Genomic DNA, 23821 nt, shown 5'->3' on the forward strand with positions numbered 1-23821 from the left:
AGCTTTGATCTGTTAAATGTCACCATTGTCTGTCTGTCTGGTTTTAAAACAATAACAAGGGAGGTTATTACCCTGTTTTTCTGTCTGATTGTGAAAGTGACCAGAGACAGCGAGAGAGATAAAGAGAGTTACAGTAGTGAATGCATACATTTCATTTCATGCATTTTTTGTACTGGCCCCCTGTGGAATCGAACCCACAACCCTGGCATTGCACACACCATGCTGGCGTTGCAAACACCATGCTCTACCAACTGAGCCACAGGGAATGCTTAAAAAAGAAGGAGAAGCAATTGTGCTGACTCATCGTGACCAAGTCATCAGGGGTAGTCATTACCGTTGCATACATTTGACAATAAATATCTGCGTGCACTATTTCTGAAAAGAATGTGCATGCACAAAAATATAGAGATTTATACATTTGGCAAACACCATAAATGTTTCCCGGTATAAATCACACCTTTCAGCAGGACAATAACCTAAAACACAAAGCCAAATATAAACTGGAGTTGCTTACTAAGATGACATTGGATGAGTGGTCTAGTTACAGTTTTGACTTAAATCAGCTTGCAAATCTATGGCAACACTTTAAAATGGCTGTCTATCAATGATAAACAGCAAACTTCACAGAACTTGAAGATTTTTTTAAATAATGTGCAAATATTGTACAATCCAGGTGTGCAAAGTCTTACCCAGAAAGACTCACAGCTGTAATCGCTGCCAAAGGTGATTCTAACATGTATTTAGTCAGGGGGTTGAACACTGTAGTTCAGAGATCAGTGTGTGAGTTCACATACTGTATCCTATCTTCATCTGGACAGACAATGTGTTGGAAGGAGCTAGTAATTGGTGTCAAGTTGCCTCACTTCAGTTTACTCACTTACTTATGGTGCTGCCTACTCCTGATGATTCGTTTTTCAAATCATATGAGCAAAAACTATTTCACTTTATCTGGGACTCTAAACCAGACAAAATAAAGCATGTCTATCTATTTAATGAATATGAATTGGGTGGGTTGAGATGGTTAAATATAAAAGCACTAAACCTCTCTCTAAAAGCTTCACTCATTCAAAAGTTTTACTTGAACCCTAAATGGTTCTCAAGTAGATTACTAAGAAAAGCTCATCCATTGTTTAAAAATTGCCTTTTTGCCTTTGTGCAGATTGCCGTGTCTCATTTTCGATTAATTGAAAATGACACTTTTTTCAAACAAGCATTGCAGACTACAATTTCAATTTCATCCCCCTGAAAATGTAATGTAAATGTAAAAGATAATATTTGTTCTATGGCTGAACTCAAATGTGCTGGTTGATAAAATACCTGTATTTATGGGAAAGATATTTGAAAAGGGTATTTTTTTCTTAAATGATATTGTAAATTGGAATGGTAGAGTTATGTCTTCCATGGAGTTATCAGAATTGTATGGGAAGGTCGGCTCAATCCAAGAGTACAACCAATTGATTACAGCATTACCACAAAAATGGAGGAGGCAGGTGGCAGGAGGAGGTAGGGAACTGGTCTTTCTGCCCAATATAAAGGATCAAAACTGGCAGAGAAATAAAATAGCATAAATAGGAATGTTTACCAGTTTCATTTGAGGACCAGTATGTTGACAACTGTGGCATTCAGATTGCAAAATAGTTGGGATCCGATTCCATGGTACAGGGTGTATGAGTTGATATTTAAAACAACACAAGATTCAAGACTACGATTCTAGACTTTGTGCTTTTCAGATAAAATTATTATATAGAATTCTTGCCACCAACAAAATGTTGAATATTTGGGGCATAAAATCATCGAAGCTCTGCAGATTTTGTTGTGAGGATACAGAATCAATAGACCATTTATTTTGGTATTGCCCTCAGGTAGCCTGTTTCTGATCTCAGGTTCAGGAATGGCTGAAAATGCATAACATTGATCTAAAATTGACCCTAGAAATAGTACTGTTAGATTTGGAGAGACTGGGTCAATTACTAATACTCTTAGTAAAAGTATTTATCTTCAACTCGCAATCTGTGGATTCTATTAGATTAGATAGATTGAAATTGTACATTAAACATCACAGCATAGTTGAAAGATATGTTGTGTAGAAATCCAAAGAGGGTGGCCAGCAGAGATAGGTGGGATGGGCTGAGGGTTGGGATGTGGAAATGGAGACAGGTGGGAGTGGAGTTGCTGGGCGGGAGATAGAATGATGGTCAAAGATAAAAGTATAAAAAATAAAGTCAAAATAAAACATAATAAAAAGTATGTTTGATTGACACTGAGGGGCAGTGTTTTTACAGCTAATGCTGGTTCGCCTGATGCTGTGCAGGTGTTTGTACACATGCATATACACACACTCTCATTCGAATACACACATACACAGACACACACATGTAAATAGTGCCAGATATGCACTCAAACATATACAGTTGGCCTTGCTGTTATGATTTTAGTTGTCCTTGATGTCCTTAGTTTTTTTGCTCTGACATGCACTGTCAACTGTGGGACCTTATATAGACAGGTGTGTGCTTTTACAAATCATGTCCAATCGAGATGTCCACAGGTGGACTCTATTCAAGTTATAGAAACATCTCTAGGATGATCAATTGAAACAGGATGCACCTGAGCTCAATTGAGTCTCATAGGATCTGAATACTTATGTAAATAATATATTTTTATAAATGTGCAACAATTCTAAAAACCTGTTTTCACTTTGTCATTATGGGGTGTTGTGTGTAGATTGCTGAGGAAAAAAATGAATTTAATCAATGTTAGAATAAGGCTGTAACGTAACAAAATGTGGAAAAAGGGAAGGGGTAAGAATACTTTCCAAATACACTGTAGGTCACAGGCGCAAGTACAACAAAATCATGTGAAATTCACATTAGTTGTGTTTGCTTGTATCGTGTTGAACATGCTTGTGCTCGGATCTCATATCAAAGATGAGCACAGAAAGGGAATGTTTATTTCCTTTTATTTCATATACATTTTAAAAATGTTTTGGCACACTGATGTCTAACACACTGTATCAGTTTTAAATGATTTACTGCAAAACAATGTCATGATAGTCTCTACTGTACATTGATAAAGGAAACTAAAAAGGCAATCTCGGTGCTTCAATTCACATTCGTCAGGTAAATCCACCCTTTGATCCACTGCAAATCCCAGACCAAAGTAGGAACCAGTCCAGGGCAAAGTCAAGTCAGTCTGATATCACATCCTCCCTTCTGTATCTCCGTGGCGACCGCGAGCAGCAGTCACCGCTCATGTTTCGACATACTTTCTCCTCTCTCTACCACGGAAACTCTGTTTCTCAGCACCTTCTGCGCCACGTCCACAAAGAACTCGGCCATGACAGGACAATGGTCGGACACCACCCCGCCCCAGGACCAGTTGTCAGGTATCCAGGGGTTGGTCAGGCCCTCTCGCACCACCAGACAGTGTCCTGCAGGGGGCAGCACACACATGGAGATATAGACAGGTCAGAGGGTAACACATTCAATTCCTGGTGGCACTAAAATCCCTCCATAGCCAAGCTCATAACACTAACAGACAAATTCAAATCTAGCATTCATGTGCCAATGGTATGTTATTGCAGTTAGAATATGTAGCGTTCATACCATTTCTAGTTACACCGACACACACAGTTACATCAGTAGATATCAAAACAGACATACCTGCGTAGATCTTCTTCAGTGACTTGCTGACCCAGATGTTGTCCAGACAGAGGGATCCCTTGGGGGAGCGGGTGCTGATGTTGGTGAACATGTTAGGGGACACCAGTGGGCTCAGCCTCTCCTTCCTCAGCTGGTCCAGCTCACTGCTCTGGGGGGGCAAGCCAAAGTCTCCCAACACCACCAGGCCCTTCTGAGCTGTCACACAGATGAACCACAGATGGACATTAGCAATGTAGCTACATTAGCTTTGTAACTAGGTCAATTCAACTAATACATTAAACCACTGAAGAGAAAGATGGCAAGAATAAAGGAAGAGGATGTAAGGTTAGAAAAGACAGAATAGGGTGACCTTCAGCTACTGACCTTTCAGTGTGTCCTGGATCCTGGAGGTCAGTCTGTGGGCCTTGACCTCCTCAGAGGGATGGTTCTTACCGTTGCACTCCCAAGCCCCAGCACTCATGTGGACATTGACCATTGTCATCTCCAACGATCCAACCTAGTCACATATTAACCATTAACATAATGTTAGTCTCTCTGGCAGGACATTATATGGTTATAATGGTATTGATGGGGGCAATAAAATGAGTCATGCGTTCTGTTCGTAATTTCAGTTTAGGGAGTTCCCACCAAAAACACACTCCTTGTTGACTTACATAAAAGTGGGCGAGATACGGCCGGGGGTGGGGGTGCATCCCGTTGACGACAGGACTCTCCAGGACCGAAGCATCTTTCAGGTCAATCCCAGAAGAGCTGTCCCACAGGAACCCAGAATAACTGACTCCCTGGAGGAGAGGACAACAGGAGACACACTCAGACAAATAACTGACTCCCTGGAGGAGAGGACAACAGGAGACACACTCAGACAAATAACTGACTCCCTGGAGGAGAGGACAACAGGAGACACACTCAGACAAATAACTGACTCCCTGGAGGAGAGGACAACAGGAGACACACTCAGACAAATAACTGACTCCCTGGAGGAAGGGAGGACTAGACAGGAGTAAAAGAAGACTAGTTCAACTTCCAGGATGCCCTTGAACCAGTATTGGAGTCAACTCAGTGAACTTCCCAAAGCCAGAGCTCAGACTCTGTACTATATCACTAAGGGTGTTTCCTGGTTAGCCTCTAAATATAAAGAGCCTGGGATATATGGCCCATATACTGTAGATATCCTCAGTTCTCCTTTCTGTTGGCTGAATGAGCCCTCTCTCACCCAGGGAGGGTATACGCCTCTCTGAGGGTATCATGTGCTGGGATATTTTTTAAATTGTACCTTTATTTAACCAGGTAGGCTAGTTGAGAACAAGTTCTCATTTACAACTGCGACCTGGCCAAGATAAAGCAACAGGGGGTAACAGCAGGGTAAGAGAGGGGCACGGTCAGCATCATAGCTAGAACCAGCGGCAGATGGCCCAGTTTGATACTGAGAGAGATGTCGGTCAGATCCGAAAGGCCAGTGAACTAGGACACTGCAGTGGAGCCTCAGACAGATATGATAACCACTGGCTCCATCTTGCTGCTGCTAAATCAGAAGAGCGTTTTAAACCATATGCAGAGGGCAGATACCACACACACACACACACACACACACACACAAACTAAAAACAAATAAAAAAATCGTACACACACCCCACCACCAAAAGCCGTTATAAAAACTAAATTGAAATCGTACAGATCAGGGCAGCAGTGAAGAGATCAGGGCAGCAGCAGCAGAAGAGTTATAGCTCCATTCCAGAGCATTTTAACAACACAATAGCGCTCGGCAGGACTAGGAGGCAGTGGCAGGACTAGGAGGCAGTGGCAGGACTAGGAGGCAGTGGCAGGTCTAGGAGGCAGTGGCAGGTCTAGGAGGCAGTGGCAGGTCTAGGAGGCAGTGGCAGGTCTAGGAGGCAGTGGCAGGTCTAGGAGGCAGTGGCAGGTCTAGGAGAGAGAGGGCTGGCTGGCAGTGGCAGGACTAGGAGAGAGAGGGCTGGGAGGCAGTGGCAGGACTAGGAGAGAAAGGGCTGGGAGGCAGTGGCAAGACTAGGAGAGAGAGGGCTGGGAGGCAGTGGCAGGACTAGGAGAGAAAGGGCTGGGAGGCAGTGGCAGGACTAGGAGAGGGAGGGCTGGGAGGCAGTGGCAGGACTAGGAGAGGGAGGGCTGGCTGTCAGTGGCAGGACTAGGAGAGAGAGGGCTGGCTGGTAGTGGCAGGACTAGGAGAGAGAGGGCTGGCTGGCAGTGGCAGGACTAGGAGAGAGAGGGCTGGCTGGCAGTGGCAGGACTAGGAGAGGGAGGGCTGGGAGGCAGTGGCAGGACTAGGAGAGAGAGGGCTGGCTGGCAGTGGCAGGACTAGGAGAGGGAGGGCTGGGAGGCAGTGGCAGGACTAGGAGAGAGAGGGCTGGCTGGCAGTGGCAGGACTAGGAGAGAGAGGGCTGGCTGGCAGTTGGCAGGACTAGGAGAGAGAGGGCTGGCTGGCAGTTGGCAGGACTAGGAGAGAGAGGGCTGGCTGGCAGTGGCAGGACTAGGAGAGAGAGGGCTGGCTGGCAGTGGCAGGACTAGGAGAGAGAGGGCTGGCTGGCAGTGGCAGGACTAGGAGGGAGAGGGCTGGCTGGCAGTGGCAGGACTAGGAGAGAGAGGGCTGGCTGGCAGTGGCAGGACTAGGAGAGAGAGGGCTGGCTGGCAGTGGCAGGACTAGGAGAGAGAGGGCTGGCTGGCAGTGGCAGGACTAGGAGAGAGAGGGCTGGCTGGCAGTGGCAGGACTAGGAGAGAGAGGGCTGGGAGGCAGTGGCAGGACTAGGAGAGAGAGGGCTGGGAGGCAGTGGCAGGACTAGGAGAGAGAGGGCTGGCTGGCAGTGGCAGGACTAGGAGGCAGTGGCAGGACTGGCTGACAGTGGCAAGACTAGGAGGCAGTGGCAGGACTAGGAGAGAGAGGGCTGGAAGGGTGGCAGGACTAGGAGAGGGGGGGGGGGCTGGGAGGCTGGCAGTGGCAGGACTAGGAGAGGGGGGGGCTGGGAGGCTGGCAGTGGCAGGACTAGGAGAGGGAGGCTGGCAGTGGCAGGACTAGGAGGCAGTGGCAGGACTAGGAGAGGGGGGGCTGGGCGGCTGGCAGTGGCAGGACTAGGAGAGGGGGGCTGGGAGGGTGGCAGGACTAGGAGAGGGGGGGCTGGGAGTGGCAGGACTAGGAGAGGGGGGGCAGGGAGGCTGGCAGGACTAGAGGACAGGCGGGGCAGGGAGGCTGGCAGTGACTAGAGGACAGGCGGGGCAGGGAGGCTGGCAGTGACTAGAGGACAGGCGGGGCAGGGAGGCTGGCAGTGACTAGAGGACAGGCGGGGCAGGGAGGCTGACAGTACTAGAGGACAGGGCTGGGAGGCTGACAGTACTAGAGGACAGGGCTGGGAGGCTGACAGTACTAGAGGACAGGGCTGGGAGGCTGAGAGTACTAGAGGACAGGGCTGGGAGGCTGACAGTACTAGAGGACAGGGCTGGGAGGCTGACAGTACTAGAGGACAGGGCTGGGAGGCTGACAGTACTAGAGGTCTGAGGGGAGGACAGGGCTGGGAGGCTGACAGTACTAGAGGTCTGAGGGGTGGACAGGGCTGGGAGGCTGACAGTACTAGAGGACAGAGGGGAGGACAGGGCTGGGAGGCTGACAGTACTAGAGGTCTGAGGGGTGGACAGGGCTGGGAGGCTGACAGTACTAGAGGTCTGAGGGGTGGACAGGGCTGGGAGGCTGACAGTACTAGAGGACAGAGGGGAGGACAGGGCTGGGAGGCTGACAGTACTAGAGGTCTGAGGGGAGGGTTTGTTTACGACCTCCCCCCCCTCCACATCATCTGTACTATCCATCTTATTGACAGGAGCCATCGCCACAGAATACCTCTCAAGTTTACATCAAGGGTCCATATCAGGACTAACTTCCTCTGAGGATAAACACTGCTATTTACTCCTTCTGGGGTTCAGGAAGACAGAGTGTGTGTCATCTCAGAGAGATTCTTTAACCAATAAGACAGACATTCTGGGAACTGAAAGGTCCTCTAAAAAGGATCTCATAAATCAACCACCTTTTAAATCATACTGTACTAGACCTTTGATCCCTACAGCAGGCCTTAGATGATGTGAACTATTTTGCTACGTCTGGTCACTGATAGCAACCCCTTACTCGGTTCTGTTTAATGAGTGTAGAAAGGTTGTTCAAGAGTGTATATGGTTAGTAAATGTTTTAGTGATAATGGCTGTGTGAACTATTGAGACGGATGGTCTGTTTCAGATGGGATGTGAGAGAGGGGTTGTGGGGGGGGGGACAGAGCGGGAGAGAGTTGGAAAGAGAGAAGCAAGAAAGACATACAGAATGAGAAACAAAATATGAATTAGTGCAGTGATGTAATCAGTAACCCTACCTTGTTGAACAGTCCTGTGGGTTTCTCAGAGACGATACTCTTCCAGACCCCCCGTGGTCCTCTCCACTTCCTCACGCTGTCCAACGAGCCCTGGTTCAGTTCCACACAGAACTGCAACACAATAGAGGGGTACGTATTATTACACAAAACCGGATTGGACAGTAGACCCTAGAAATAGTGTACTAGTCATTCTACATTCTCATCACTCCATTTCAATGAAGTGGGCATTGCAATGGATGTAGGGTGTGTATGACTACACAGAGCAGTACATCACGTATCACATCTACAGTCAACACTATTATTGTCTCGGTTTATTTATCCTCTACGATCTGTTCTTAAAATAGCCACAGAAGATATTTAAAATACATACAATTAAATGAGCACTGTTTTAGTATGAAGTGAAAGATATAACTGAAATGTCTCAAATGATACAATTTGAAATGATCTCCAGCAGTACCGTATTCTACAGGAAAGAGACTCAGGAAAAGGAAGTGACCAAATGTATTTCAGGGTGCACCAGACACCAGTAGTGTTGTAACGTGTGAAAGGTCACTGAAGTTTGGCAATGATGGAATGGGAGACAGTCTTCCTTGCATTCTTTCTCTTCCTGGCTGACCTGCTACTAGGTCTACTATAAGTCCCAGAGGGAGAGCTTTCCTATGGGGCACCAGGAAAGCAGAGGGTCTTTAACAGTGTGACTATCATCAATAAATACCCCATCATCCTCTCCTGTCGGCCCCATTAATGTCAAGAACCAACTCAGGCTGACACAGCGCCAAGCAGCTCACCATAAATGACGCTAATAACAAAGTTTCAAAATGGCAGCCGGAAGAAAACAAGCAGGATTTACTATCGTCCTGATGCCTGGATCCGACAGAAGTGGAGGGAGATATAAGGATGGATGGAAGGCAGCTCTACCCAGGAACAATAAACACACAGCCATAACTCAACCAGGGATGAACCAAGACGTGGGTATAGAGGAGGCCTTGGCACAGGTCCCGAGACCTGCGAATGTAATCATCTAGCACAGGTATTCCCAAACTGGGGTACGCAATGCCGTCGGGGCTACGCAAAATAAAAATCCTTTTTTTACCCTTCACATTTTCAAACAGTAACTGTTACATTTATATTTTCCAACGGGGCGGTACATTTGGGTGAGGTATTTTTCTCACCTGAGTAGCCTCGTTTCACTGCCAAAAATACAATTGAACCATCTGGTGTTCAGCGAAATAACAACACAATGTCAAATACAGGTAGCCTAGTCAAATAATTAACATCCAATCACATTAACCGTTACTATCTCTCCGGAAACCTTCACTCTTGCGCAGACATTTAGAAACATGACAATTAGAAAAATAGTAAGACATGTATAAAAGCAACAGATACCATTAATAAGAAGGAGCTAGAAGCATCTTATATGGTGAGCTACCGAGTGGCTAGGACAGGCAAGCCCCATACTGTTGTGGAGGACTTCATTCTTCCTGCTGCCGTGGATATGGCTGGAACAATGCTGGGAGAAAAGGCCCAAAAAACTATACAGACAATGACTTCATCAAACACTGTTTCACGACACATCAGTGACATGGCAGGAGGTGTTTTGAAACAATTACTGCTTGGCATACAAGCCAGTGAATTAAATGCGTTACAGCTGGATGACTCAACAGACGTGGCGGGCCTGGCACAGCTCCTGGTATATGTCTGTTACGTTTATGGGGGGGTCAATTAAGGAAGACATCCTCTTCTGGAAACCAGGACAACACAAGAGGATATTTTCAAAATACTGGACAGCTTTGTGACATCAAATGGACTTGTGGTCAAGATGTGTTGGTATCAGTACTGATGCCGCAAAAGCCATGACAGGGAGACATAGTGGAGTGGTAACGCGCGTGCAAGCAGTTGCTCCCGACGCCACTTGGGTACACTGCAGCATCCACGAGAGGCTCTTGCTGCCAAGGGAATGTCTGACAGCTTGAAAGAGAGACGTTTTGGGACACTACAGTGAAAATGGTTAACTTTGTTAAAGCAAGGCCCCTGAACTTGTGTATTTTCTGCATTATGCAATGATACAGGCAGCGACCATTTAATGCTTTTACAATATACAGAAGTGTGCTGGTTATCAAGGAGCAAAGTATTGACCTGTTTCTTTGAACTGAGAGACGAGCTTACAATTCTTTACTCACCATAATTTCCCCTGGTCTGACCGCTTGCATGATACAGAGTTTCTCACACTAATGTTTTCTCCATGCCTGAATGATCTGAATCTAGGATTACAGGGACTCTCCGCAACTATATTCAATGTACGGGACAAAATTGAGGCTATGATTAATAAGTTGGAGCTCTTCTCTGTTGCATTAACAAGGACAACACACAGGTCTTTCCATCATTGTATGCTTTTTGTGTGCAATTGAACTCAAGCTTACAGACAATGTCAAATGTGATATAGCGAAGCACCTGAGTGAGTTGGGTGCGCAATTACGCAGGTACTTTCCTGAAACGGATGACACAAACAACTAGATTCATTATCCCTTTCATGCCCTGCCTCCAGTCCACTTACCGATATCTGAACAAGAGAGCCTCATCGAAATTGCAATAAGCGGTTCTGTGAAAATGTAATTTAAATCAAAAGCCACTGCCAGATTTCTGGATTGGGCTGCGCTCAGAGTTTCTTGCCTTGGAAAATCGAGCTGTTAAGACACGGATGCCCTTTGCAACCACATACCTATATGAGAGTGGATTCTCGGCCCTCACTAGCATGAAAACTAAATACAGGCACAGACTGTGGAAAATGATTTAAGACTGAGACTCTCTCCAATAGAACCCTCATTGCAGCGTTATGTGGAGCTTTTCAAGCACACCCTTCTCATTAACCTGTGGCGAATTATTCATAATTTGATGAACAAATAAGGTTTTATATGGAAGATGGCTAAATATAGAGAAAAATTAGTTATTATTATTTGTGCCCTGGTCCTATAAGAGCTCTTTGTCACTTACCACGAGCCGGGTTGTGAGAAAAACTCACACTCATTCTTATGTTTGATAAATGTGTCGTATAGTGTGTGTGTGTGGCAGGCTTACAATGATGACAAAAAAAAAACATTTGAGAGTGCGCTGACCCTGGTGCTAGTGGGGGTACGCAGCTGGAGGTTGATTGTTTTAAGGGGTACGGGACCATAAGTTTGGGAACCACTGATCTAGCAAGATGGGCAACTTTGATGGGGTGGGGGCCACAAAAAGAAAAATCGGAACGGCGGGTGGCAGTTGCGCCGCCAAACCCCCCCTGTAGAAAATTCCTTTTACGTTTTAGAGTTCATTTAGTTTAATTCTACACATTTTGCCACAGGGTGTCAGATTTTTGTTGTTGTTTTAAAGCAACTTTCCTCCAATTCTACACATTTTGCCGTAGGGCGGAGAGAAATGTTTGCAGTTTTTAATATGACATCTTAGTCACACTGACAAAAAAAAAAAAAAAAAAGGTGGGGGCCCCCCCTTGGCAGTTATTCGTCCGTGAATACTACAAGTTTAGATTGGTAAATTAGTCTATCTAAAAATATTTAGCTGACATGGACTAACTGACTAACTATCAGTGACTGACATAAGAGAAAAACTGTTAATCCACAATCAAATTTCAAAATGGCACCTATTGTAACTCGCAACATTGAGACTGACTGACTCAGCGCGCGCCCCCCCCCCCCGGTTGATCCGAGGGCCTTCAAAAAGGGGGGCGGCCCTAATTAAAGTTAATCAGCCTTGATCAATACTGTGGACAGGGGGCCATAAAACACTGTACCTGGTCACCATGGAGACATTGGATGTTTTAGCAGCAGTGAGTGCTTTATTCCAGATAGTTACTTGTTGTCATGGAAATAAGGAAGCATAGCAAATCCACACGACTACCACATTTCACTACTGTTACACAATAGATAAATACAGTACTAGTCTGAGGGAAAGAAAACAAAAGGAAATGTGTGGGAGTGTGAAACGGGAAGATAGACAACAATATTGTGGGGGTGTGTTCGTAAGGGTGATAATTGTAAATAGTGTGTGTTGTGATGTAGCCAACTGACTAGATGATGGTTACCTCCATGTTACTCTACTACTGCTTGTTGTTTGGTTAGCCCAGGGTTAACAAGTGCTTGTGTGAAACAAGGGTAAGCCACCTTGGTCAGATTTAACCTAGGTTTAATGAAGACTGGGCTAAGAAAATGTGTATGTGAAAGTCCCCGTCAGTCAGCCTCAGCCTTAATGTAACTCAGGTTGACACAGTCAAGTTCTTTTGAACCTTACACTAGCAAATCCCGGTAAACAACTAGAAGAACACCAAGAATAATCTTTTAGGGGAAAAGATTAATCATTGCTCAGTAATTCACCATAAACCACAGAAGGTTCCTTAACTACAAGACAGAACAAGAAAACAGTGACCACGACTGCTACACATGCTTAGAATGACTAAACAGTGAAAAATGTCAACTGTCAGTAAATATGCCAACTCAAACTGCTGCTTTAGTCATAGTGTCATAGCGTGTGGTGTGTGATGCTGCATCACAGATGGACAACTCATAAGATGTGTTGACCATATTTGCAGAGATTAAAGGTAAACAAATGACAGAAACCAATAGAAAGCCAATCAAATAATGTATTTGTGTTGGGGGTTTGTCCAGTAGTAGTGCCATCACCCCTGGAGGCAGCAGTTCAATCTGCAATTACAGCCTGGAGACTTCTTGGGTATGATGCTACAAGTTTGGCACACCTGTATTTGGAGAGTTTATCGCATTCTTCTCTGCAGAGCCTCTCAAGCCATGTCAGGTTGGATGGGGAGCATCGCTGCACAGCTATTTTCAGGTTTCTCCAGAGATGTTTGATCAGGTTCAAGTCCGGGCTCTTGCTGGGCCACTCAAGGACATTCAGACTTGTCCCGAAGCCACTTCTGCGTTGTCTTGGCTGTGTACTTAGGGTTGTTGTCCTGTTGTAAAGTGAATCGTTGCCCCAGTCTGAGGTCCTGCGAGCTCTGGAGCAGTTTTTCATCATCTCTCTGTACTTTGCTCCGTTCATCTTTCTCTCGACCCTGACTAGTGTCATGACGTTGGCCTGTTGGGGAGGTTTATGACCCCCATAAATACCTTTCCCCATTTTCCTCTCTCTACCGATGTGACTATTGAAAATCCCTTTGTTAACATAGAATCTGGTAACATCAAAAGGTGGGAAACATAACCATATTTCGGTCATCCAACCAGTTGAAAATATGCATTGGTACTTAATGAATATGATGACAGTTCAGTTGTCGTCTGAGACATCATTCCTGATGAGAGGACGACAAACTGTATCCTGGAAAGTCTACACATTCTAGTTATCAGATTCACATGGAATTGTTGCACAATTGAAATGTTTAAATATGAAACTATTTGTGGAAAGATTAAATGTAATTTTAGCTTCTAAAGGAGAGAATTGGTTGTCATAGAGTAAACTCTGCTCACTCAGAGGCCCCGACCAAGTAAACAGACATTGGTTGTAAACTATGAAACACGCCCTTTTCTTCACCACTATATAAACCCATTGGCGAAAATCTAACTTCCTGTTCCGAGGTCGTGAGGACGACGGTCTTACGTCAAAAGGGCTCAGATAATAACCTAACTAAATTATCATCGTGTTCAATGTGAAGGTGATGATCGACACGCTGAAAGGATGAATTTCGACTATACCAGCCAGAATATAGCACAAGCTTAAAAGTATGGCAACTTGGTGTGAAACTTTGAAATTTTCATTCTGTGTACATGTAATTCTGTATGATTATTTAGGTATTTAGTAAATAAATAATTAAACCAAATTTTGTATTGCTGATTCAACTTGTTAGCCAGGGTTCGTGAAGATAACCAAGAATTTACAACTTTCAGATGAGACTGAATAAGGCGAGGATTAAATATTGACTGCTACGATGTAAAAGATTACTAGGTCTTTAAGGGTTTATTCAGAAGATAACAGATCTATAAACATTATTTCGTGGTGCCCTGAATTTGTAGTTAATTACATTTACCTGATTAGCTTAAATCAGGTAATATTAATTACAGAGAAATTATTTTATAGAATAGCATGTCATATCACTTAATCTGGCATAGCCAAAGACACGACACTAGTCTTCCAGTCCCTGCCACTGAAAAACATCCCCACAGCATGATACTACCACCACCATGCTTCACCGTAGGGATGGTGGCAGGTTTCCTCCAGACGTGACACTTGGCATTCAGGCCAAAGAGTTCAATCATCAGACCAGAGAATCTTGTTTCTCATGGTTCATGAGTCCTTTAGGTGTCTAACTCCAAGCGGGCTGTCATGTGCCTTTTACTGAAGAGTGGCTTCCTTCTGGCCACTCTACCATAAAGACCTGATTGGTGGAGTGCTGCAGAGATGGAAGAACCTTCCAGAAGGTCAACCATCTCCACAGAGGAACTCTGGAGCTCTGTCAGAGTGACCATTGGGTTCTTGGTCACCTCCCTGACCAAGGCCCTTCTCCCCTGATTGCTCAGTCTTGGTAGTTCCAAATTACTTCCATTTAAAAATGGAGGCCACTGTGTTCTTGGGGACCTTCAATGCTGCAGATATTTTTTGGTACTCTTCCCCAGATCTGTGCCTCGACACAATCCTGTCTTGTAGCTCTACGGACAATTCCTTCGACTTCATGGCTTGGTTTTTGCTCTGACATGCACTGTCAACTGTGAGACCTTATATAGACAGGTGTGTGCCTTTCCAAATCATGAACAATCATTTCAATTTATCACAGCTGGACTCCAATCAAGTTGTAGAAACATCAAACATGATCAACTGAAACCAGATGCACCGGAGCTCAATTTTGAGTCTCATAGAAAAAGGTTCTGAATATTTATGTAAATAAATTTGCAAGAAATTCTAAAAACATGTTTTCGCTTTCTCATTACGGGGTAATACATGTAGATAGATTATCCATTTAAGAATGAGGTTGTAACGTAACAAAATGCAGAAAAAGTCAAGAGGTATGAATACTATCTGAATGCACTGTATGAATCTACAGTTCGATCTTGTTTTGTCTGATTATAGGGGGAACTCTAAACTGGATGTTATGAAACCATTATGGCCTATTTATTTCCTTACCTCCCTAATCTCACTACATTTGCACATACTGTATATAGACCTTTCTATTGTGTTACTGACTGTATGTTTGTTTATTCCATGTGTAACTGTGTTGTTGTATGTGTCACACTGCTGAGCTTTATCTTGGCCAGGTCGCAGTTGTAAATGAGAACTTGTTCTCAACTAGCCTACCTGGTTAAATAAAAGGTGAAAAAACTAAAAAGTAATTTCAGTTTTGGAATTTGACCTAACATTCAATTTGTGTAATTCCATTGGAGAGTTAAAGAATCCCTGCAAGGAGTTGATGAATTAGTTGGGGGAATGAGACAAAGAGGACAGATGTGATGTTAGAGCAGCGACAGAGTCTCTGACAGCTTGCGTAGCCTTTGGGTTTGGACATAGTGTGCATTCAGAACCGTTCACACTTCGTGACTCACTGACTGCCTGCACTGCAGAGATAGAGGGAGGGAGTGAACATTTTATCTGTGGAAGACGAGCGGAAAGAGGAATCGATGGATAATTTCTCTTCATAGAGCAACCTCCTTCCCTCCGCCTATATTTTCCCCTCAGCTCCCTTCCCTCCTCTCTCTTTAGAGAGAAACTATCAATCCCTCTCTTTAGAGAGGACCTTTCTCTATGTAACTCTCTCTGTGAGAGAGCAGCTCTGCCGACATAGTCCTCTCTCCAGGAGCACATCACATACGGTCTCTCTCCCCCTCGCTCTCCCTCGGTGTAAACTATGTTCTATTTTAAGGCAAACATTTAGTGTGTGAACTGTGAAGCCAATCTCCTGTGCTTTCACCGCTATAAATAAGTCAGTAGTTGCTACGGTAGGTGTGGAGAAAGGGAGAGGGTGTCTTCTTTACGAGTGCGAGGAGATAGAGGTGGGGGACACTGCCCTGGTATGCTGCTGTATACCGCTAGAATGTCTGTTTCTCCATTACTGGATGTTATGTAATGTCGTCAACCCATTAGGGGCTGTCTATGCACATCTGTGGTCTACTTTGGTATTGAGGTCAGGAGAATGTAGCTGTGGACAGAATCAGAGAATGTCATATCTCGGGGCTGATGTTTGGTGAATATGCACTCAGTTAAATGGATAGACGTATAGATAACAGATCAGATCTAGTCTGAAGATCATTTGTGTGTTTACAAGTAAATGTTGGCCAGTGTCTAGATGATATTGGTGTTTATATCAGTGCTGGAGCAGACTTTTAGTAACAGCTGTGTGAGTGTGAGAGAGGGAGAAAGAGAATTATGCTTATTTGAGAAAGAACAGAAGGTTAAGTGGGTGAGAGAGACAGCAATCGAGGGAGGATCGCTACATGTTTTTACTGTCAAGAGCATCTCATAATTATCACGAACATAAAGATGATCTGTACTGGTGGACTAATAGGTACACAAGGCTTTGCTCCCCAAATCAATAAGAAATTGTATTTTATCTAGTAGGTGAAGTAAGGGATTGCTACACTGTACCTTGTCAAGGGCCTCCTGATCTACCAGGTCTTGGACTGCCAGTAACTTGATGCTGGAGAGAGAAAATTAGACAGAAAGATGGTGTAAGACACATGGATGCATCAATAAAACAGTGGTGATTTAATCTCTGTTATCCAAGATGACTTTTGTGTTATTATTAGCCATATGATAGGGTAGCACACACACACACACACACACACACACACACTTCTGGTAATAGAGAGAGGCCAATGCATTATTTACACAACAACCACAAAAGTTGAGTAAACACAGAGGGCCTCCGTCCACATCCAGGATGCTCCCGTCTCTACAACACATAACATGACTCATAACGAGTCTTTTCCCTTGAAGCACCATGTGATTAGCTTCAATGGTTGCGTCTGAAATGGCACACTATTCCTTACATAGTGCACTATACACAGCGGCTCTGATCTAAAGTAGTGCACTATGGAATAGGGTGCCATTTCGGATGCATGCAAATCATTTATTATGCAGAGAATAGCAGAGGGGGGAGAGGAGACTGAACTACGGGTGGCAGGTAGCCTAGTGGTTAAGAGCGTTGGGCCAGTAAGTGAAAGGTTGCTGGTTCGAATCCCTGAGCTGACTAGGTGAAAAATCTGTCTGTGCCCTTGAGCAATTACAAAAATAAAAGTGACAAGCCCAGGAGATGTTATATACAAACACATTGGTGCAGAGATAGCATGGAACCTACTTTATCTCGTAAACATTCATCCATTTACTTTCTAATTGTTTTTCCAGCCCACTAGTAAGCGTAATAAAAAAAAAAGGGCAAAGCACTATTCTCTCCCTCCGGCTAGGCCACTATCTCATCTCTCTCTATCCTGCTGTACACACACGGTTTTCATGTCTCCCTCACTGCTGTCTATTAACTAAATGAGCAAACTGAACATTCCTCATTCGTTCACTGACTCATTCAGACTTGTTTAAAACGAATAGGCCCCAGAGAAACCTCATTTGATAATGGGATTTCTAATTGTTTTTATCTTCAACGGAGGGCTTAGACTATGGACTACAGTTGTAACAGAAGAGGTATTTCACAGGCCTATTTCACATATGAGATAACACACACACCACTGTTACATTATGTCCATTATGGAAATATTTCACAGCGCCTCCTCACGTTTTACTGCACATCTTCAGGCTCCAATGCCGACCAGGTAGTGTTTTATGGCCCCGTCCACAGTATTGATCAAGGCTGATTAACTTTAATTAGATAATTACATGTAGTCGAGTGTATTTTATGCCTATTGAAGAGGCTCTCTATGTGCTAGGTAATCACACACACACACACACACACACAGTAATCCTAAAAAGAGGCAGCGAAATGAGGTTGCATAGGCAGGGGGTTTCTATTTGTGAAACGCTGCTGCAGAGGCCACCACAAGCTTAGCTCCACGCCGATCATTAAAAAAAGAGAGCCTTTCAACAGATTGCATTCTTTCATAAAGTATTTGTGAAAGTGGGCCGGTTACATGGTGGGTTGCTGTGGCCCACATGTACTCCATGAACGGAGACAATATGTTGGGATAACAGTTATGATGTAAGACACAATCACGATATGTGGCAAATGTCGGTGGCCGTAATAATAACGGCCTTAAATGAGTTGGTTCTGCGTAGTTGTGATAGACATGTCATGTGATGCAGCAAAATGTTGAGAAGGCGTTGGCTGAGGGGATGTTTGTCACAACATAATTTGTGGTCCTACAAGATGGTGAGTGGCCAACCACACAGATTCAGTCAGGCTTCACAATGGTGTATTATTCAAGCCCATACCTCCTCCCTCTCCCCTTAGTACACTGCCCACATTATCCTTTTGCAAGAAGCACCATCCTCAATTAGCATTTTCTGCATCAGGGCAATCAATCAATATGGAGGTCTGAGTTGTGGTCTCTACTTCACCTGGTGCTAGGTCCCATAGGTGCTCACTCCACCTAGCTGCTTCACTGGGCCCTCAATCACTCCCCAAGACAGCACCACCCACAGGGCAGTGGACTCCCTCTCTCTACCACCATGCAACAGCCTGGGGAAACGTTTCTCACGTTAGGCCCCTCACCCCGCAGATCCAGAACGCTGTGGAATCTGTTATCTTCACCTCTCGACTCCTCAACCTTCACAGTTAGTTCTGGAACCAGGGATCCAGTGCATTAATATAAACTCAGCAAAAAAAGAAAAAAACGGCCCTTTTTCAGGACCCTGTTTTTCAAAGATAATTCGCAACAATCCAAACAACTTCACAGATCTCCATTGAAAAGGGTTTAAACACCGTTTCCCATGCTTGTTTAACGAACCATAAACAATTAATGAACATGCACCTGTGGAACGGTCGTTAAGACACTAACAGCTTACAGACGGTAGGCAATTAAGGTCACAGTTATTAAAACTTAGGACACTAAAGAGGCCTTTCTACGGACTGAAAAACACCAAAAGAAAGATGCCCAGGGTCCCTGCTCATCTGCGTGAATGTGCCTTAGGCATGCTGCAAGGAGGCATGAGGACCGCAGATGTGGTCAGGGCAATAAATTGCAATGTCCGTACTGTGAGACGCCTAAGCCAGTGCTACAGGGAGACAGGACGGACAGCTGATCGTCCTCGCAGTAGCAGACCACGTGTAACAACACCTGCACAGGATCAGTACATCCGAACATTACACCTGTGGGACAGGTACAGGATGGCAACAACTGCCCGAGTTACACCAGGAACGCACAAGCCCTCCATCAGTGCTCAGACTCTCAGTCTATTGCGGAGAGGCTGGACCGAGGGCTTGTAGGCCTGTTGTAAGGCAGCTCCTCACCAGACATCACCGGCAACAATGTGGCCTATGGGCACAAACCCACCATCGCTGGACCAGACAGGATTGGCAAAAAGTGCTCTTCACTGACGAGTCGCAGTTTTGTCTCACAAGGGGTGATGGTCGGATTCGCGTTTATCATCGAAGGAATGAGCGTTACACCGAGGCCTGTACTCTGGAGCAGGATCGATTTGGAGGTGGAGGGTCCATCATGGTCTGGGGCGGTGTGTCACAGCATCATCGGACTGAGCTTGTTGTCATTGCAGGAAATCTCAACGCTGTGCATTACAGGGAAGACATCCTCCTCCCTCATGTGGTACCCTTCCTGCAGGCTCATCCTGACATGACCCTCCAGCATGACAATGCCACCAACCATATTGATTTCCTGCAAAACAGGAATGTCAGTGCTCTGCCATGGCCAGCGAAGAGCCCGGATCTCAATCCCATTGAGCACGTCTGGGACCTGTTGGATCGGAGGGTGAGGGCTAGGGACATTCCCCCCAGAAATGTCAGGGAACTTGCAGGTGCCTTGGTGGAAGAGTGGTTTAACATCTCACATCAAGAACTGGCAAATCTGGTGCAGTCCATGAGGAGGAGATGCACTGCAGTACTTAATGCAGCTGGTGGCCACACCAGATACTGACTGTTACTTTTGATCCCCCCTTTGTTCAGGGACACATTATTGAATTTTTGTTAGTCACTTGTCTGTGGAACTTGTTCAGTTTATGTCTCAGTTGTTGAATCTTATGTTCATACAAATATTTACACGTTAAGTTTGCTTAAAATAAACACAGTTGACAGTGAGAGGACGTTTCTTTTTTTGCTGAGTTTATATCAGGAGACAGACAGGACAGCTAAGCCTAGACTGATTTTCTAATTCCAGCATACAGCTCAGTCACTGTGGATGTGACTGGAGAAGTGGACTGGAGACCTTGCGACGAGCAGGATTCGTACCCTGCCACTCTCTACTCCAAAACACATCTCAAGCACAGTAGGTTGGCTGTTTTCCAGCAGTTATTATAGAACATTACACAACACTGCTGTTGCATCTGTTCTGACTTTGACCCATTATGCAACGCCGCATCTACTAATATAAGTAGAAGGGAAAAAATAAACGTGTCAACGTTAGCCTCTCGGTCTTCTCGGCTAGGGACGGATGAGGTGGTGGTTCACAGGAGCTCCCAGTCCATAAAAAGAGGGAGGGAATGACATGAAGAGCATAAACGAGTGAAGGCAGGGATGACCGATGAGACTAAACTGATAAGAACAGACAGCAGAGGGTCCACCCAGAGATAGTCTCCTATTTCAGTAATATATCGACTGATAGTAAATGGAGACAAATTACATAATGTACTATGGACCCATTTGCAAAGGAACACTCCATAACCAGCACTTGAGGAACTTTTTTTAGCTGTATTGGTTGTGGTCTTCAATTGGTTTTGCTTACCCACCACACTAGAGCTTCCACCCTACCCTAAAACCCTAATTCTTTCATAATAGATTGTGAGAGAGATCTTGACATCTCTGGTCTCCAAACAGGAACTACGCAATCAGAGATAGTGAACACAAACAGGTCTGGAGCCAGAGCTCTCTAGGAGGGTGACAACAGCCCTTCCCTTCCTCTTCTCGAGGTGTGATCACACAATGTGAGGCTACAATAGAAAGCCTCTGGGACTCCACTGCCTCCTTGCACTGACCACGGGTGACCTGGCCACAGCGCACACGGGACCTGATGCTAGTGTGACCACGACCTTACAGGAGTGTAATTTACACACACAGTCAAAAGTTTACACCTACTCATTGAAGGGTTTCTTTATTTTTACTATTTTCTACATTGTAGGATAATAGTGAAGACATCAAAACTATGAAATTACACACATAGTCATGTAGTAAGTGTTAAAATATATTTTACATTTGAGATTCTTCAAAGTAACCACCCTTTGCCTTGACAGCTTTGCACACTTTGCATTCTCTCAAACAGCTTCAGACCCCGTGACTTTTTCATTGTTACGAAACAGCCTTATTCTAAAATTGATTTAAAAATATCTACACACAATACCCCATAATGACAAAGTAAAAACATATATATGAAATAACATTTACATAAGTATTCACACCCTTTACTCAGTCCTTTGTTGAAGTTCCTTTAGCAGCAATTACAGCCATGAGTATGATGCTACAAGCTTGGCACACCTGTATTTGTGGAGTTCCCCCAATTCTTCTCTACAGAACCTCTCAAGCTCTGTCAGGTTGTATGGGGAGCGTCGCTGTAGAGCTCTTTTCAAGTGTCTCCAGTAATGTTCAAATCGGGTTCAAGTCGGGGCTCTGGCTGGGCCACTCAAGGACATTTAGAGACCTGTTCCGAAGCTATTCCTGCGTTGTCGTGGCTGTGCTTAGGGTCGTTGTCCTGTTGGAAGGTGAACCTTCACCCCAGTCTGAGGTCCTGAGCACTCTGGAGCAGGTTTTCATCAAGGATCTATGTACTTCGCACCATTCATCTTTCCCTCCATCCTGACCAGTCTACCAGTACCTTCCGCTGACAAACATCCCCACAGCATGATGCTGTCACCACCATGCTTCACTGTAGGGATGGTGCTCTAGGAATCTTGGTGATTCCAAACTTCTTCCATTTAAGAATGTTGGGGGCCACTGTGTTCTTGGGGACCTTCAATGCTGCAGAATTTTTTTTGGTACCCTTCCCCAGATCTGTACCTCAACACAATCATGTCTCGGAGCTCTAGGGACAATTCCTTGGACCTCATGGCTTGGTTTTTGCTCTGATATGCACTGTCAAATGTGGGACCTCATATAGACAGGTGTGTGCTTTTCCAAATCATGTCCAATTAATTGAAATTTACCACAGGTGGACTCCAATCAAGTTGTAGAAACATCAAGGATGATCAATAGAAAGAGGAAGCACCTGAGCTCAATTTCGAGTCTCTTAACAAAGGGTCTGAATACTTATGTAAATACGTTTTTTTTTTTTTATTATACATTTGCTAAAATGTCCCCCCAAAAAATTTCACTATGCGGTATTGTGTGTAGATTAAATAAAAAACGTTCCTCTTCAATCAATTTTAGAATAAAGCTGTAACGTAACAAAATATATAAAACAGGATAACGTCTTCAAAGTCCTCCAATCCTCACTCAATTCTCCTCACAGCTCGACAGGATAGGCAGATTAACAAATGCACCCTGTCAACGATTAAGGCAAGCACCAAAAAAAACATTACAAAGAATGAGTAAAGGGCTCTACTGCAATGTACAAACAAGTGAGAGTGTGTGCACGCACGCACACACAGAATGAAAAAAAGTTGGAGGGGGCTTGCAGCAAAGGTCATAAAGATCCACACTGCATCAGAGAAGAGGGAGAGCTGAGTCACACTATATACGGCTCAGAGAAACTGGAATCCCTCAATGTCATTACAATGGAAAAAAGAACCACTGTCACGCAGAAACTTAGAATGATTTACTTGGGTAGGAAATCTACTGTATACGTACGCTCACACGCGCACTGAATACACAATGAAGGAAAACAGTCTGTACCTCTCAGATAAGAGTAAATCTGATAACACTGATATCGTTTTGTAACTAAAATTAATGAGCTGCAGCACGAAGGTCACCTTGGAATAATCCTGTCTCAGAGTCTACTGTACTAGATAGTGGTGTATCAGTGTAGCTTGGTTTTTAGGTCAATTGAGAACCAGTGCAATACTGGTTTCAAGGCAGAGTGTACCAGTGTAAACTGTTACAGGAGGGACTGGGAATGATGGCTCCTGTCCTGGCACTGACAGAAGCAGTGTTTTCTGGGCAATGCTTCTCACACACAGTCTGTTGCCACAAACTGCTGCGCTGATGGAATTTTCCACCAGCACCTTCTCCCTCTGGAGCTTGCGCTGAGTGTTTTGAGCACACACACACACACATACATTCCTGTCAGCGGCGACCTCCCCAACACCACCGCTCATGACCTCAGCATCAATCCTGTCACACACACAAAACACGCTGACAGGGGTGAGAGAAACGGTGCCTCTCCGATAGCTCCAGATTTCATTGGGATGCACAGAGGGTGTGTACCATTGCAGTAGAGTCCAGCACATAGTCATGCTGTCTGTTTTGGCAGGGGGACCTGCTGTTGCGGGTGAGATGTAGATGTGGCCTTCCCTTCATGCACTAGGACAGGGATTAACATGGTAAGTGGCAGGCAGGCAGCGCCAACACCTGCCTTTAACATAAATGATCTAAAAACACGTAAACTCTGATTTTGTTACAATTTTCGTTGTAACTTAGACCCTATTTTACATTGGAGGTATTTGTGCTGTGCCCACCAGTGGCTCTTGAATACAGGGTTCTGTGTTTTTTCAAGAATGTATAAAATATAGTTTGACAACACTGTTTGTAAT

At 44.7% G+C, this 23821-nt stretch overlaps 1 protein-coding gene across 1 annotated transcript in view; it reads right to left on the minus strand.

Annotated features, from left to right (window-relative positions):
* Positions 1 to 2930: 2930 nt before the first annotated feature.
* The window catches only part of LOC115175681 (endonuclease/exonuclease/phosphatase family domain-containing protein 1), a 28749-nt gene continuing 7858 nt past the window's right edge, over positions 2931 to 23821 (minus strand). Inside the window, exons 2-7 of the mRNA XM_029735114.1 lie at positions 16610 to 16661; positions 8036 to 8146; positions 4313 to 4441; positions 4023 to 4155; positions 3660 to 3854; positions 2931 to 3427 (exon numbers count right to left, since the gene is read on the minus strand). Coding sequence (XP_029590974.1) covers positions 3240 to 3427; positions 3660 to 3854; positions 4023 to 4155; positions 4313 to 4441; positions 8036 to 8146; positions 16610 to 16661 — 808 coding nt within the window. The 3' untranslated portion in view covers positions 2931 to 3239. The remainder of the gene's footprint in view (positions 3428 to 3659; positions 3855 to 4022; positions 4156 to 4312; positions 4442 to 8035; positions 8147 to 16609; positions 16662 to 23821) is intronic.

This window comes from Salmo trutta, chromosome 36 (genome assembly GCF_901001165.1).
Source record: "Salmo trutta chromosome 36, fSalTru1.1, whole genome shotgun sequence".
NCBI classification, from domain to species: Eukaryota; Metazoa; Chordata; class Actinopteri; order Salmoniformes; family Salmonidae; genus Salmo; species Salmo trutta.